This window comes from Periplaneta americana, chromosome 11 (genome assembly GCF_040183065.1).
Source record: "Periplaneta americana isolate PAMFEO1 chromosome 11, P.americana_PAMFEO1_priV1, whole genome shotgun sequence".
NCBI lineage: Eukaryota > Metazoa > Arthropoda > Insecta > Blattodea > Blattidae > Periplaneta > Periplaneta americana.
Genome location: NC_091127.1, coordinates 157,110,022 through 157,127,468, shown reverse-complemented (window position 1 = coordinate 157,127,468; position 17,447 = coordinate 157,110,022). Strand labels below are relative to the sequence as shown.

Here is a 17,447-nt window from a genome sequence, read left to right as displayed (position 1 = left end):
GTAAAGGAATGTGATTGTCGTGTGTCTTGTTCCAGGGTGTTTTGGGGGTAGTTGCAGACTCTGGAGGAGGTAACGAGGCAGCTCTGGGGCAGGAGATAGGAGACAACTGTGGATCAAATATCAGCCATAAACTGGTAAAGATGGAATACTAACTAATGTGGATATTTAAACACAGTGAAATAGGAATGCTAGTAATACAGTGACGGAACATACTAAAGTGAATTTAGGTAGGGGTGGTTATTCAGGTGAAGTAGGTGAAGTATTACTTCACCTGTTTATGTATGAAACGTAATTTCATCTCGTATTAATAATTAATTCTAGTTATTACCTGTACCGGTATTTCTAAAATAAAAGAAGTTTTCTTTTCAGCCGTTATGAACAGTGTTTAGTTGTATAAATTGTACCTGTAACCGTGCGTTGAATAGAAGAATGTCAACTTTACTGTTATGAGTGCCGAGCGGTGTCTATTAGAACTTACAATACTGTAGAGGTGAAATTATTTGGGTTCCCATTCTCATACAGCACTTGGTTTCCATGGTAATGTGACGTCATGCACTAAAGAAAGATTGTATGAGTGAAGTGCATTTCTGAGTCTTTCAGTTACGAAGAAGACTTGTAGGTGGATGACCAGTTTGCAGATCTAACGGTACTAATAATAGAGAAGGGTTGAAGCTGGTCTCCAAGGCCGGGGGCTATTGTTAAAGGGCTGTGAAATTTTACAGTTTGTACTACCTGACTCGAGAATAGTATTCTCATTCCCTGTGTCTTAGCAGCCACCCCTGCAATGGTAAATTAGCTAGCTCTATGTTATTTTACCAGGAATACACATCACACACATTAGCAAAGTTTAAAAGTTGTTTTCCGCAGAGTGTATTATTTCTTCTCACGAGCTCGTCAGTTTTGTTCGAGCTCTTGTATTTGAATGTACGTATATATTAACTTATTTAATGTGTTTAGAGTATACTAGTGGCTTGTGCAGCAATTGCTGGAAACTAAGTCCATAAAAAAGTTCAAATAAAAATTGTTGAGATTATTTTCAATGAAGAATACCAGACATTTTGATAGTTATTTGCTTTCATAATAGTGAAAGATACTGCCTCTGAATGGATTTTTTAGGCCAAATACTTTTTCTTGAACCTATCCAACTTCAGTTTTTGAGTTTCAACGCGAAAACGCAAGTATCAATGTCAGGACGATAGCAGTAGCTATTTCAGGTCATTGTGGATTGTAGGCAAAAGTAAAAAAAATGTCAGGTTTGCTAAGCTTTCGAACAATAGCATTTTCGTATAGCTGCTGCATGTAGAACTTGAAATGTAGAGCGTAAAATCATTTTATCCTACTAAGAGATCTTGCTGAAATGATCTGGAGACTACAAAATTTTCTAGGCCTCTTATTTTATCAGTAAGTAATACCTTTTGATCTCTCCTTAGGAACTGTAATTTTTGCGCTCTCTCGAGCCAATACTGAAGGCAATGACACATATCAATATCTACACCACATCGCCATTAAGTATATGAAAAAGACGCAACCTCACTGGGTTAATAAGTATAAAAATATTATTATCTTACTTACGTTTTGTAGTTATATATAGCAGCCACTCAGTAAATTATAGAAATGAAGTCTAAATGAAGATATTCTCTACATTTACTTACATAACCTCAAAACGTTTCACTTTCATGTCATCAATATTATGTACAATTAATGAAAAATAGACGCATCATGGCATTAAGTATAATAATATTTAATTTCTAATGGTAATAATGTCATCGAACCACCTCAAGTTTTGGAGATTTGAATATCCAATACACAGCTGTACTCAGAAAATTATACACTGCAGAATCAGTTTTTAATGACAAATTGAATATGTCGGCAATGTTGCAGGTCATGGCCTTCGTGTAATAGCCTATTGTTTATTGTAGTGTGTGTGTTTTGTTCTGAAATTCAGTCAAGTTGGCTGTGATTGAATAAAATTAGTTCTCAAAAGTGACAAGAGATAATTTTGGAAAATAGGAAAATTATGTAGGAAAATTGACATTTCACTGAAAACTACTACTTTTCCGAAAAAAACTTTGGATGCCAGGCATGAAGAAGAGGGGTCAATCATTAAAATCCGTTCAGCCGTTTTCCCGTAATTTCCATTACCAGTTGAAATTATATATGTAGATTAGTGATAAGTATATATTGTGTATTAATCCCTCATCTAAGTGTATATTATGTTTAATCACTATAGTGCTATTATACAAATACGAGTACTTAGGTACCAGTACATAGAAAATGTTGATAAATTAGTGCGAAATATGTATCCCGAAAATGACACGGTTTGTAATTTATTAGAAATGTCGTATTGTAGACTTAAATATGAGGATAAAAAATATGTTTTAAATTCTAGACGATCTACAGTTCCATTTGTTCTTTGTTTTAAAAGTGCTAAGAAAATAGAGAAGTTGTGTAAAATAACTTTAAAAATTCTTCCGATGAAAGAAGCTTTTTTGTTTGAAAATATTGAAAATTTCACTCGGAATGCTACATCACAGGAGGGACTTGCATCATTAGTCCCATAGCTTTGCATAGAAATATACTGTCCACCCTCAGTTAAACTCAGACATTTTATGAAGACGTCATCGACTGTTTGCTGCTTTAAAAGATAGGAGGATTGACTTGGTATGCAAGAAAATGGGTGAGTCCTGAAATAAAGTAGTTTTCCTCTTTGCATGTGTTGTAGAAGTATTAAAATTGCACGTAGTTTACGAATAGTAGGCCTACTCATAATATGGGTAAAACTGTTGATGCATTTGTTTATGTGAACAGCACTTGACCTATTTTTTTTTTATGGTGAGCTGCTACTGAATTTAGGTTTGTGAAGGTTTGCATGTTCTATTATGAGTGCAGTCTCCATATGTTGCTATTTCATAGGTTACAGAGAATGTAAGCTACATGTAAAGAAATGTGATTGTCGTGTGTCTCGTTCCAGGGTGTTTTGGGGGCAGTTGCAGACTCTGGAGGAGGTAACGGCAGGTCTGGGGCAGGAGATGGGATACAGCTGTGAATGAAATACCGGTAAATATTAATTACTATGTTAAAATGTAATGCTTTGAAAGTTTTGGGTAGAAGTTGGATCTGGATTATTATTTCGTGTATTATAGACAGTGGGTATGACTGCATGAAATTGAAGAACAGAATCTTTAGGTTGTAAGTAACGGAAAGGTGAAATGTCATTTTGGTATTTGAATAATGGTTTAGGCAAAAGAAATAATTTGTGTGTAAAGTTTGAATGCGATTTGTTGTAAAAGTACTGAGTATTGAGGCAAGATATGAATGGGAAGAAGGAGCAGCCGAAAAATTATTGGTTTGTCATTTGTGTAAAAATGTAGAAAATAAAGTTATCAAAAACGCATTTACAGTGTGATGAAACTTTGAGGGATATTTGGCATCACTGCACTTTAGGGTTGTTTGGCAAGTGTATGCTGAAAGTGTGGTTATGTCGATAAATAAGTATTCCCTTGTCTGACTTACATAGGTCACAGCTGTGGATTGGATTTAAGAAATGTTATAAACGGTACAGTTGATTTAAAATTGTAAAAGAAAAAATTCACAGCCGACTAGTCATGGATATTATTTTCAATGCTGCCGAGATTTTAGACATTTGGGTGCTGACTTGAATGTGTTTAGTTAATGTGGAGCAGTGTAACGGTACAGTTGAAATCCATGTGCCTGCATACAATTGTAAAGGAAAAGTGTTTTGAAGTTTACCTATGCCTATTGGTAGAGCATTTTAATATTAGAGAGAGGGGGTTAACAAATTAAGTTTGAGTGCAGTCCTGTTAGGTGAAATAACAATAAGGAATGCTGTTTACTGCAATACTGTTTCGATACCTTATTGCATTTTGTATTGATCTTGAATTGTTGTGTCGCTGGTAGTGACAAAATGAAATAATAGAGGAAATATTGTATTTCCCATGTCTACTGAAATGCGGGAAATGCAAACGTTATGAAGTTTTTGTTGGGACAGCGGGACAATTGTGTGAAAACAGGGAATGTCCTGCAAAACTGGGATGTCTGTTTAGACTAAGTTAATAGTACAAGTAATGAGGAAATAGGAAAAGGAATGTAGAGTAAGATGTGACATTTTGGATAACACAGAGCTGATATTATTGTGAATTTCTCCTCCAGATGTATTGTCTGCCGGCCAGGGGATACCACAGGTTTTCGTGAGACCAGTGAGCAAGATTGTTAAGGCGTGGAGGATTTGAAGAGGACGTCAGAAGTAGTGAAAGATTTCAACAGGACATCAGGAGTGAAGGATTTCAAGAGGACATCAAGAGAGAAGGATTTCAAGAGGACATCAGGAGTGAAGGATTTGAAGAGGACATCAGGGTGAAGGATTTCAGGAGGTATGTCCTCAACTTAAAGTTGGAAAGATTTATAATGCATGGTACATTAGAACAGATTATATACAGGGTGAACCATAAGTAATATAAATAATTGTGGTGGGTGGTTCGTTGAGTAAAGAGCAACAAAGAGAGGTAGTATTTTGTTGTATTTGGAATAGTTTTGCAGGGAAACGTGTGTTTTAAGATACATGAATTATGAGAAGTTGGTACGCTGCGCACTACAGCCATCTGGGTAACGCATTGAGTTGTGTTGCTGTGATCAAACCGCTCCACCTGAGTTGTCAAAGGTCAACGCCGTCATGCCATATACATTGCATTTAAAATTGCAAGAAAAAAAAAATACAGAAATATTGCAAACTTTTTGTGTTCGAACTGTGTTAGATAATGGAGGACGAACACTGCTTTTGTTTAAAGTTGAAGAAAAATCTTGAAGAATTTAAAATCAACTCTACAAACTTATTTTAATTAAATGGATAAAAATTAAGAAATGTTAAAACGTTAAGGGAAAAAAATGAAAATACATTGTGCTTATTTGACATTGAAGTAAGGAACAAAATTGAAATAGTAATATTATGAAACAAGTCATTAGCTTGTTTTTGTTCGACAGTGTTCTAAAAGAATATTAATAAAGGAATAACATCACATTTGCAAGATACAGTAGAATTCTTCGTATTTGGCAAGCGTGGGACAAAGGCAGTGGGGGATAATTTTGCGGGATAATTTGAAAATATGTTTATAGGTGACATATGTAAAGGCATGAAAGTTTTTTTCCGTGTGGAAATGTAGCATTTTTGATGTAGATATTTAAAAATAAAGGTTTGGAATACGTGCAATGTTTATTTTTAGTACTGAATACAGTGAAGTACATTCACCAGTTTATAATTAATGTAATACATAATAGCATAAAAAATAGTAGATGTTTTCTTAACTTTATGACAATTTTAAATAGCGGTCGATTTCAACTTGTTTAATATATGTGTAATGTCTGCTTGCTATTTAGACTCGTGTAACACCCCTTCGAAATGGATGAGTTGAAGTGGTAAATTTAAAGATATGTCTGCGCATTGCTTGCAAAGCCCAAGTGACAGTTTAGCAATGCTATCTGATCTGCTTGAGGGACATAATGGGGTTTTCTGGTCTACATTTTCATGCATGAAGAATGTAAAGAGTAAACAATATGAGGCATGTGCGATCCAAAAAAAGCATTCACATATTCGTCCCAGTGTTCCCTTTTGCATGAATGACTTTGTTTCTTGGCCTGGGCAAAAGTGCCGTTGTTTTGGTATTGGTAGTTATTTGGGTGCTGGATACAAGGGATTTTACTATATGTGGTTTATCATCGTCTATAAAAAAAAAAAAAGTTGCTACGACAAAAGTGATATAGTAAATATAGCATTGGCAAATCTTGTTATAATGTTAACTTTATGATAGAAGTTATGTGTTCTTAATAGAATTCACGGTGATATTTTATGGCACTAGAACGATAATGTATATTAAGCACGGTTTTTTCTAATGATAAAGACTGATGTAGACAAAATTTTATTTTGAAACCGTGTGAGTTAATTTTGATTACAATTTGGTGGACGCAGCCAATAAGAAATGTAATTAATGATGGGGGGGGAAAAAAAAAAAAAAAAAATTAGTTTTGTTGTACTACGAGCGTTATCTTGAGCCAGTTGGAAATAGTTACCTCCCACTTTAATTTTTAAAGTATTTGGAAAATTTACGGGGAAGAAATGAAATTTTCTGAGTCATATTTAAGAGCAATTGTGTTACGTTTCATTTTTCGTTGCATACACGAGCTGCATCTATCCAGACAGCTTTACAGTGTTGTTGCAGGAGAATGAAAGCTTTCATTGCTTTGGATCAAATTTCTGCGTGTTTCATTTATTACCATAATACACTCGTCTCTTAAACTGACTGAGCAGATTGGGAATTAATTGAATAGCTTTCTGAAAATATGCTACGAGATGTTTCATATGAAATAATTTTTTTTTTCTGGAAAAGGAAAAAGAATGGAGCGAAATTGTATTGAAGTTTTTTTGTTTTAAACAAGGGAAAGAATAACCTCTTGAAATGAATGATATTACTTATGGTTTACCCTGTAGATGTAAGAGCACCTATAATCGAGAGGACACCTATAGTTGACACCCAATTGTAAAATGAATTTGTGTTAGGTTGACAGCTATGTCAACTTGAGGTTTTCAACTCCATATTACATTTTATAACTAGTTTAAACATGCTTTCCACAGAGTGCATGAATATCCTTATTTTTTTCGTCTGCAACTCCTAGAAGCTTTAATTGACAGGAGCTGCCAACCTTAAGTACCCAATGTGTCTGTTTTAGGAGACAATATTGAAGAAGAGGAACCATTTTTCAGACAGAGGAAATCAACAGATAAAGCACATCTGTTGGGAAAAGATGTAGTCTGGTTTGATGGACAAATTGAAAACTTGATAGGATAATAATGGGACTTGCTCCACAGAGGATTCTCTGGAAGAAAGTAAAAATCGCACAACTACAACAAAAGGCAGCAATAAATACGAATGTATTAGAGCTACAACCTCAAACAGAACCACCTATGCCCGTGACACCACAACCAGTTCAACCAGAACCACCTATGCCCATGACACCACAACCAGTTGAACCAGAACCACCTATGCCCGTGACACCACAACCAGTTCAACCAGAACCACCTATGCCCGTGACACCACAACCAGTTGAACCAGAACCACCTATGCCCGTGACACCACAACCAGTTCAACCAGAACCACCTATGCCCGTGACACCACAACCAGTTGAACAGAATGACCTATGCCCACAAGACCACTGGCAGTTGAACTATTAGAACCTCCTTCACTGTGAGAAGAGAAAGTACCTGAATTGGCGTCCACAAGCAAGGGTTTTGTGCCTTGAGCATTGAAAAGGAGTTTATTTTGGTCTCGTTTTGTTGAAAGAAAAGCCCCAAAAAGAAAGAGAGAAAGAATTTCTGCTGTAATTACGTCACCATAAACATTTATTTTTATTTATTTATTTATTTATTTATTTAACCTGGTAGAGATAAGGCTATCAGGCCTTCTCTTCCCCATTAGAATATCGTAAAAAAAGGGAAGGCAATAACAATAAACTAGAGAAAGAGAAGACGAATGGAAGAGAGCAAGAGAAGGAAAAGAAATGGCAAAGGAATCTTAAAGGGGGGGAATTTCATAATTTGTGAATTTGTTAGGGGAAAGAGAAATACATCCAGATTTACTTATCTCTGGTTTTTTTTTTTTTTGAAATGCAATAGAATTGGAAGCAGATGAAAATGACATTTCTTGCATATATTTGAATCAAATGATTGGGTAAGTGGAGACTCCAGAGTGAACTATAAGGGAGGAACAGATAAGATATGTTTAGAAAAAGTAACTGAATGCGAAGAAAAATTATTGGATCTTTCTTTGTATGATAGTGGTGCTTTGAAGTATTTGTATTAAATTAAAGTTGTTGTAAAGTAATAATACTAATACAATAAAAGCTTAATAAGTGATATAAGGTGTTTTATTGTGTGTTCCACTGACATAATTGTTTCAGGCTATGAAAAAACGTGTCAACTATAGGTGCATGTTAAGAGATTATTGTTAAAAATGTATTTTTGAATATAAATATATTAACACATATGTAGATTAAAGTAGGGATTTGGAGGTGTCAGCTTTTTAAATTCTTTCTTACAGTAAAGTACAGTCGAAGGATTTGGGGAAAAAAAAAAAAAAAAAAAAAAAAAAAAAAAAAAAAAAAAAAAAAAAAAAAAACAGTACATGTTTCCTTAACATGTCGACTATTGATGCTCTTACCTTATAGATTTAATAGGAAAGACAAAGTAGATAGATATTGAGATAAGTGCATTTTCTACTTACAATATGTCAGCTGATTGCGGTGAGATTCAACATTTGTGTGTCTAGGTGACACCAGAGCTCTGTATTTACGTTTGATTGTTATTCTGCTATTTGTTTGTAATACTCTTTGTACACTCTTTTAATGACTTGCTATTTATGTAATGATGTAAATATTTGGTGTTTGTAAATGTCATCTATAGTAGTGTGCAGGGGTGGCTTTCGAAGGGGGGCTGTGGAGCTGCAGCACCCCCAGACATTTGTGGTTCTTGTCTCGTTTTATGTTGTGAAATACATTAATTATACAGTCTTATTTAGCGGCTCGAAATTTGTTTAAGAAAATAAGGGTGAAGCCACTTCCTCCCCTGGAGCTACCAGTCTCGTCTCGGAAGCTTTGTGCGTTAGTTTTACCCTTCCCCCTGCTAGCCCCTTGCTATGAATCGAGAGTTTCCTGGCGCTGCAAAATTTGCAGCAGTTTGTCAGTAGCGTGCAGTTTTAAATACATTTTCTTTAACGTTGTGAGTATAACAAGTGCAACAATGTTTAATTCTGTGCAATATTTACAGTCTATTCAGTTCAGTTCCTTAACAATTCAGGAGAAATGTGAAATTAAGTGCCCATCAGTTGAATCTCATAATGGAAAGAGCCGCTAAACAAAATAGCCTACAAAGCTCGCATATTTTTTGCTAATGTATCCAGTATCCCTGCTTTCTTCTCTCAATTTCCACACAGTCTGTATTAAATTAATGTGTTTGAAAGTCAATTCCATCAGCTGGGGCAACAAGATGGAGTTTTAAGTAAGAACATTAAGGCCGGGTGCACACAGAATCAGACGCGGCGTGGCGCGACGCGACATTTTGTCTCGTGGTACTTGTCTCCCATTGATTTCTTATGGTGCGGTGCACACAGAATCAGATGCGGCGCGACGGTCGCGAGGAGACACAAGGCGACACGAAGAGACAGCTTCGAATGACTGCTAGAAGTTCGTCGCGAGGAGACAGTCTGATAGCGGCAGTGTACTGCGCATGCATTAGTAGTGGCTATGATTGCACGCTTTCATTATCTACAAAAAATACTATTGTTGTGTAGTGCACATTATTCATAATGGAGCTCGATGCGGATAAATTAGTTGATTTAGTACAGGAAAGATATATTCTGTACAATCTTTGAAACAATATCACGAGAATAATGTGGTTTCTGAAAATATGTGAAAAATTGCAAATGAGATGAAAGCACCAGGTGAATCATAATTTATAATAATAACACTGCGTAACAAATGTAAACTTTTTTTTCGCGCTAGCCATGTGATATATGTTTTCTATATAATTTGAGCCTCCCTTTATACGAATATGACAATAAAAACAGTTGTTGGTTACGGTTTTTGAGAAATTTTGGAATTTATATCTATTCAAAATATTGTTTTATATAATGACAATAAGGCTAAATATTCACTGTTCAGAAGATTACAGCTTTCTTTTTCTCCATTTTCTTTTACACTGGGCATCAGGTACATCATGAGCTAAAGTCCAACAATAGTCTGCTAGCATATTGGTACTCCACTGTCCTTGGTATCTTTTTTCCATAGTTGAAATTTCTTGATGGAAGCGCTCATCATGCTCATCACTGAAATCGCACAATTCTCGGGAAAAAAAGTCAAGATGTGAGTGAAGGAAGTGAATTTTCAGGGAAATTTTACAACCCCTAGTTTAATACGCCAACAGTAAATTTTTCACTAGTTCTTCATAGTTCTCACTTCTACAGTTATCCAGAAAATTAATTCAACCTCCTTGAATGCAATCCAGACGGCTGTCTCTTTTCCTTCCAGCAAAGATTCGAAGTGATTGTCCATTATTTCTCTAATTTGTGGTCCATTGAGAACTCCCTCTTTTATTTTTGAACCACTAATAGCAGAAAATGTTAAGGAATGCGCGCTGGTCCGAGTCCTCATGGGGGAAGAAATTTTCTCATGAAATTTCGGCCAATGTATGGGACCGGTGCCCACCTAGCATTGTGATGCACTTGGGGAGCTACGATAGGTAGCGAAAGCCGGTTGCGAAAGCCAGATATAAGGACTGGGGGGATCATCGTGCTAACCACACAATACCTCCATTCTAGTTGGATGATCGTCCACCTCTGTTTTGGCATGTGGACGTGAGGCCAGCAGCCGGCTGGTCGGTCTGGGCTCTTCACGGGGTGTAGCGCCACGGATTATTAATAGCAGGAAATTTTTCCTGGATATTTTTAAATGCTTCAGTTTTATCATTTATCCCTTTAACAGAATTCTTCATTAACCCTAACTTATTGTGTAAAAGGGGTAAAATTACTTCGCTTTGAGGTACAAGGGGTTGATGTATAACATTTTTCTTCCCTGGCTCTAGTGATTGTCGTTTTATTTTATAATGCATATCTCGAGCGCGAGTCCACACCTGTGGAGTAACGGTCAGCGCGTCTGGCTGCGAAACCAGGTGGCCCGGTTCGAATCCCGGTTGGGGAAAGTTACCTGGTTGAGGTTTTTTCCCGGGTTTTCCCTCAACCCAATACGAGAAAATGCTGGGTAACTTTCGGTGCTGGACCCCGGGCTCATTTCACCGGCATTATCACCTTCATTTCATTCGGACGCTAAATAACCTAGATGGTGAAAAAGCGTCGTAAAATAACCCAATAAAATGAAATGAAAATAAAATATCTGGAGCGCGACTGTCCAATTCGTACAGAAAGCAGCAAAATTTTGTGTAGCCTAATTGCATTCCAAAAAGCATTGCTACAACCTTCAAATCCGCACATATAAACCATTCATACTTTGAATATTATCATTAAAGCACACTTTAAAGAAATAGCCTACATGTCCTACACAGAATACTAACACCACAGAAATATCCTGGTAAACTGAAGCGTTTTCATACGGCGAACCTGTTTCTTCCCCTCCAAATGGAACCGAAAAGGACAATAAAACAATTTCCGCTTCTAGAAGTGGATTTGACATGGTGATATATTGCAAGATATAAACTACAGTAATGTAATTAAGCTCACTGTGTAAGAAATGCACATCTCAAGTAAAATCAGGTAAACTCAAGTGAATTTATACCGCGAACCTGTTTCACTCCCTCCAAATAGACTCGTAGAAGGGCAATAAAATAATTTCCCTTTCTACAAGTGCTTCTATCATAGTGCCCTACATATACTACATTTGTTTTCACATAATGGGTCTTCACATTTGTAAAACAAAATAGTTACACACGAAATACGGTGATTTTTAAATTAAATGCATAAAAATTTAATTATATTGCGCATCTCGAAAACCCGAAGTGATGGAACATTTTGCTTGTTATTTTTTAATTCAGGAGGTCTAAATTATTAAGAATTTGTTAGTTTTATGTCTGGTGCAAAATGACTGACGACCAGTGTAATTTGTAGTAAGCCTAATTCTCTGCTCTAAACTATCACTCATTATTGATTTAATATATTATTTTTCTTTATTGTGAGTCGTGAAGTAGTCATAACTAGACATCGGATTTTTAGGCACTAAAATTGCAGTTTTAGGCGCCTAAAATAAGCTCAAAATTTGTAAAATTAGGCTCTATTTTAATGAAAATAGGCATTTTAGGCACATCAAGGTATCATAGTTATTTCTTTCACTGAAATTTTTAGTTATACACTAAAATACGCACAAAAAAGTATGTTTAAACATTAAAAAAGAATACTATATTATATTTATAAACAGAGCTGCACAAATTTAATATATTGAAACTAATGAAATAATGATTATTGATATCAAGGTTACTCATTTTAAGTTATTTAAATTCAGTTCCATGCTCAGACTTTATTATAATTATCTGCACAGTACACCACCAGAATTTTTTCTAAATTCTCCACAGTTAACCTTTGCCTTTTGTCACTGAGAATCATTTTGAAAGCAGAAAAACTTCTTTCAACCGAAACTGATGTGAGAGGCGCAAATTTTAAATTAGATACAATAGAAACATCAATACTTACTGGAACATTTACACTTTCCCCCGATATCACTCTTGATGCTTTTTCCAACAATGAAAATCCTACATTCTTATTTAATACGTTGTCCTACTTATTTTTAACTTTTTTCCCAGTTTCGCCCAAAGCAGAATGTATGTTCACTTGAGCTTCCTTTACTATTGCTATTTGGCTAGAAAGAGATTGTTTTTCACGTTCTAATTGTTCAATGCTTGCAGGTATGAAAGAAAAGTTTGATGTTATGTAGGCAATATCGTTTTTCACTCGTGAGTCATTCAGACAATCTTTCACTGCTTTCACACACGCTGCACTATCAGTTTCAGGTAATTTATCAATAACTGTGACCACTTCTTTAAAATACTCAGAATAATACACCACTGACTGAATCCAGGTTCCCCATCGTGTAACAACCGGCTGAGGTGGGAGTGGGATATCTGGAAAGTTCTCTCTGAATATTGAAATCCTGGATGGGGCTTTACAAAAACATTTTTTTGTGTTAGAAATAAACGAATTGACAAGAGGAAATTCATTCCGGATTGTTTCAGAAACCCTGTGAAGGACATGTGCTAGACAGGTTACATGCGTGAGGTTAGGATAAAATGTTTTAAGAAGTGGAGCTGCAGCAACCATGTATGAGGCAGCATCAGTACAAAACAACAGAACTTTAGAATCGTCTATATTACCTGAGTATAAAGACTGTAGGCCTTTATTTACAAAATAAGCAATGGCTTGGCTATTCACTTTCGAAAGTTCCTTAACACATACGAGGTGTGGAATCGAAGGTCCATGAGGACTAAGTTTTCCTACTACCATATTTGCTATATACCTATTCATAGGATCTGAGGTTTCATCCACAGAGACCCATATGTAAGAATCACCTATATCCTCCCGAATGGAAGCTAAAGTTTCATTGTATATTCTGTCTAAGTAATTTTTTCTTAGGGTCGACTCAGATGGGATATTTTGTTTGCAGTATTTTTGTAAAAACTGTCTTAAAACCGGATTTTCAATACATTCCAGGGAATATTAGCAGCAACAAACGCTCTGGTTAAATCAGCATAGAAATTGCTGCTGAGATTGGATGAAGTAGGCTGTGTTAGTAAAGTTTGTTGCAGTTGATTTTTCTGCTGAGCTTTAGCCTTATGAGCCGCTCCTTGCACATGCTGCTTTAGGTGGCACTTCTTTTCTTGCGAAATCTAAAAATGTAAAGTAAACTGAATTAAAATAAAGTCCTAATTGTTGTATTGCCGTATTTCTATCACAAAGTTAGTGGGTTTGAACAATCAAAATTTTAATGACCTGCAAATACTTTAACTATCGGAATTTAAAAGGTTAAAGTGTAGTGGTCTTAAAAAGAATTATACCTCAGGATAGCTCAGTCAATGTATAAATATTATAGGCCTACTCATTAAAATTAATAGAATTTATATATTTCAACTATTGTTACATACCTGTTTGCTACAAATCTTGCAGAATATTATTTTTCCATCATAAGTGAATTCTGAATATTCTGTTAGCCATTGCCGGATCAATGTAGATTTTGCACTTATATTTTTCGGCATTATCGCGTTAAACTTCACAGGAAAACGTCCTACCGCTCAAAACTTCTCAACACAAATAAGGTGAGGGAAAGAGCAACTGTTAACGAGCATTCAAATGAACCGTTGTTATTTAGATTCAATTGGACAAAAATACAAAGTTCCACTTATTGTTGCATTTCCTGGTAGTGTTAACACTAGGAGGGCCATTCTTTTAAATATTTTGTAACGGTTTACCCTACTAATTCGCAGTTTTACGACTTTTCATAAATATTTCAAAAACACTCTTTCTCCAAAAATTGTGATTTTATGACACTCTGAAGGGCAGTACAGCTAATCGGTTTCAGACCGAAAACAGTCATTTTTATAGTATAGTATATCTCTGAATCGGTAGCAGCACATGTTGTGATTGTTGCCTGCTTCAAAACTAAGGTTGGTTCTTTGTCGGCATTTATGCCTCCAAACATGTTAAATTCGGTGAAATCTATTGCGAGTGTCGTGAGATTCAAAACATTTTGTTTCCTTTATCAATGGTTTCATGGCCGGTGTGAAGCTAACTTTCCACTTTTTAAATGCCTTAAATTTCGCAGTGAATGCATGTATAAATTATAAAAAGTAAGAGTAAAATGCGAAACTTTACAGTGAGTTAGGAATTTTGAGGCGAATATTAACAAATTAGGCTCTAATAACCGTTTTAGGGCATTTTAGGGCACTATAAAACTCTTTGAATACCTTTCAATTTCCATGAAACACAAATATTAATAATTATTTTTACTTTTCTCCTAAAGAAACAAAATAGGCATTTGCCCTAGAATCCGATGTCTGGTCATAACATAAAAAATGACGTTTTAATTTTAAGACTCTTTCAATCGTATAGATTTTTAGGAGCTTGTGTCCTTAGGAAATAATAAGCAACTACAATAGAATTTTTCATATAGACAGTCCTCTATTATTGACGCCATTTTCTAGCCTAGGCCAGTTTTCCAAACCCACACAGCCAACAAATCAGTTGTCGCGCGCAGACAGTTTTAAGCTGTCGCGAGGCGTTGTAAAGCAAAACGTAGCGTCGCGTCGCGTCTGATTCTGTGTGCACCCGGCCTAAATGTTGTTCAGGAGAAGAAGGGGCCATTTCTAGAATGTTTTCAAACCATAATGGAATCTGAAACATCTAACAACATGACAATAAATGAGGCAAGTGTCCTGGTGCGTACTCTTGAATATCCTGAATTCAATTCCTGGGTCAGTTTTTTTTTTTTTCATTTATTGATTATCATGTATGTATATATATATTATACAGCCAACTACAACATCGCCAGTTAGATATTTGTAAGGTTCAAATCTGCATATGAACAAATTAAATTATGGTTTATTTAACGACACTTGCAACTGAAGAGGTTATATCAGCGTCGCCGGTGTGGCAGAATTTTGTCCCGCAGGATTCTTTTAAATGCCAGTAAATCTACTGACATGAGCCTGTCTCATTTAAACACACTTAAATGCCATCGACCTGGGCCGGGACTGAACCTGCAACCGACTATGCTACCGAGGCCGACTCTGCATATCAAGCTTTGTTAATGTCATACAGACAATATGCACAGTTGAGCAGCGAGATCTGTGAAAATGAAAACCCTAAAAAGTGTGGTAAGGTTGAAGGGATTCAGACAAGGGTTGCGGCAGCCAAGGAAGTGTGTGACCTCATTATTACTCAAACTAACACCCGATTCCAGTTCATGGATCATCTGATATGATCTTTGCTTTTGTGTCAAGAAAAAATTTGAATGCTATAAAGCTCATTTCCTGAAAATGACGTAAATGTATGTCCAATGCTCGATAAAGACAAAATAAAAATGGAACTGACTGTGTTGTATCAGACACAAGAATTCAGAAATATCAGTGGCGCAGTCAAGCTGTTGCAGTTTGTTCTATCTGAGAACTTGCAGGCCTCCTTTTGAGAAGTTGTGAAAGTACTACGCATAGCTATCACCATACCAGTGACAACTTCCGAACCAGAACGTTGCTTTTCGTGTTTGAAGAGAGTAAAGTCCTATCTTAGAAATATGATGAGAGAAGGGAGACTGACCGCATTGGCTTTATATTCCATTGTAAAGACTATGTTAAAGGACATATTGGATTTAAATAAGAAGATGATTCAAAAGTTTGGAACCTACAAGAGAAGGTGCATGGAACTAATGTTTAAATAAAGTAAGTTGCTTGGTTTATTTTTGTATGCAGCCCCCATTAATTCAATACCCACGAGCCGCCACTGGTAGCGTGTATCTCTTTGTATTGTTTAATTATTAATTGTATGTTATCTTTTTTTTTTTTTTTTTTCCCCCATGGTCCTGTTTTGTCCATAAGCATGCAGTTTCTTGTTATGCATCATTTACAAGTTGATGTAAAATTTGTAGTTATCACTATTGATTACTTGGTAGGTGTATTTTAGTCCCCCTGTGAGTCTTGACTATATGCTGCTTTATCTATTGGAAGTATTTGCCCTAGTGAAATCATTGATTATGTAATATTTATGATTTAGTATTTGATGTAGAATTTTCACAATTTCTTTCTGATCTTTGTTCCACTTTGGCTTATACTTGTCAGTATTCATTGGTACACTGTTACTATATAGTACTAGCACAGTTTGATATATACATTTGCGAAGCTTGGGATGATTGTTTTCATTTGTCGCGATAGTTGCTAGGTGCTTGGGGTGCTGTGAGTACTAGGAACAATAGACTGTGTGACTTGCTCAATCCGATCATGGAGGATGGTGTTCGAACCATATAAATTAGTTGCAATGCATAAAAAGTAACATATATTTCTGAAAAATGTAGTGTAATTGCATAAATAAATAAAAAACAATGATTATGAGACATAATTGAGTTGTGAGTTAAGGTGTAATATTATTTTTGGTGTGAAAATTACGTTGTTCCTATGTGTAATACCTGACTTTATTTGGATTAAATACTGCGAAATTCTTGTACATTCATAAATGCACGAGTCAATAATTTTCAGTTGCACCGCACGGATATTTTTGATATGTTGAAATTATAGGTTATGTTTATTGTACCAATACTTGAATATTCGCATTTATATATTATAATGAAGCATAAAGTTACGTGTGATAACTTGTAAATGCAATCTGAAGTCTGATTAATGTACTATGTTAGTAGGCTAAACTAGCGCAGAGGTAGTTCCTTTGTGCTCATTGTCGTTGCATATATGGATCTGTGACAGGTTAGGTTTGGTTAGTAAATTCAACGATTTTCAATTTCGAAATCGCAGGAACTACCTCAACACTAGTTTATGAGTGTTGCGTTGTTGGCCTTTGGACACTTGACTATATTGAAATACAGTAACCTGACAGCGCTTTTACTAGAGCAACTAGATTTACAAAGTGTCCAATGTCTTGCCATTACATATGTAGGCCTATGTTATGTCATATGGAAATTATATTCCTATATTTGCAATTATACATTATAATTAAGCATAATGTCATGTATGATACACTGCACATTCAATTTGTCTGTATTTGAATACTACAGTCGAGTACGTACTGAATTATTTATTGTATTTATCTACTTTGTAAGGGACGAGGTAACACAATGTTATGTGCACTAATTTCATAGGAGTGGAATGGTAAATTTTGTATCCACAATTA

The 17,447-nt window shown here is 35.6% G+C and overlaps 1 protein-coding gene across 3 annotated transcripts in view; it reads left to right on the top strand.

Annotated features, from left to right (window-relative positions):
• The window catches only part of LOC138709482 (cornifin-A-like), a 52,443-nt gene extending 44,318 nt beyond the window's left edge, over positions 1-8,125 (top strand). For all 3 annotated transcript variants that reach the window (XR_011334938.1, XR_011334939.1, XM_069840273.1), the window contains 4 exons: positions 36-134; positions 2,972-3,057; positions 4,171-4,391; positions 6,739-8,125. Coding sequence is in view for 1 of the 3 variants with exons in the window: in XM_069840273.1 (XP_069696374.1) it covers positions 6,860-7,240 (381 nt within the window). In the remaining 2 variants the exon portion in view is untranslated. The remainder of the gene's footprint in view (positions 1-35; positions 135-2,971; positions 3,058-4,170; positions 4,392-6,738) is intronic.
• Positions 8,126-17,447: the final 9,322 nt, after the last annotated feature.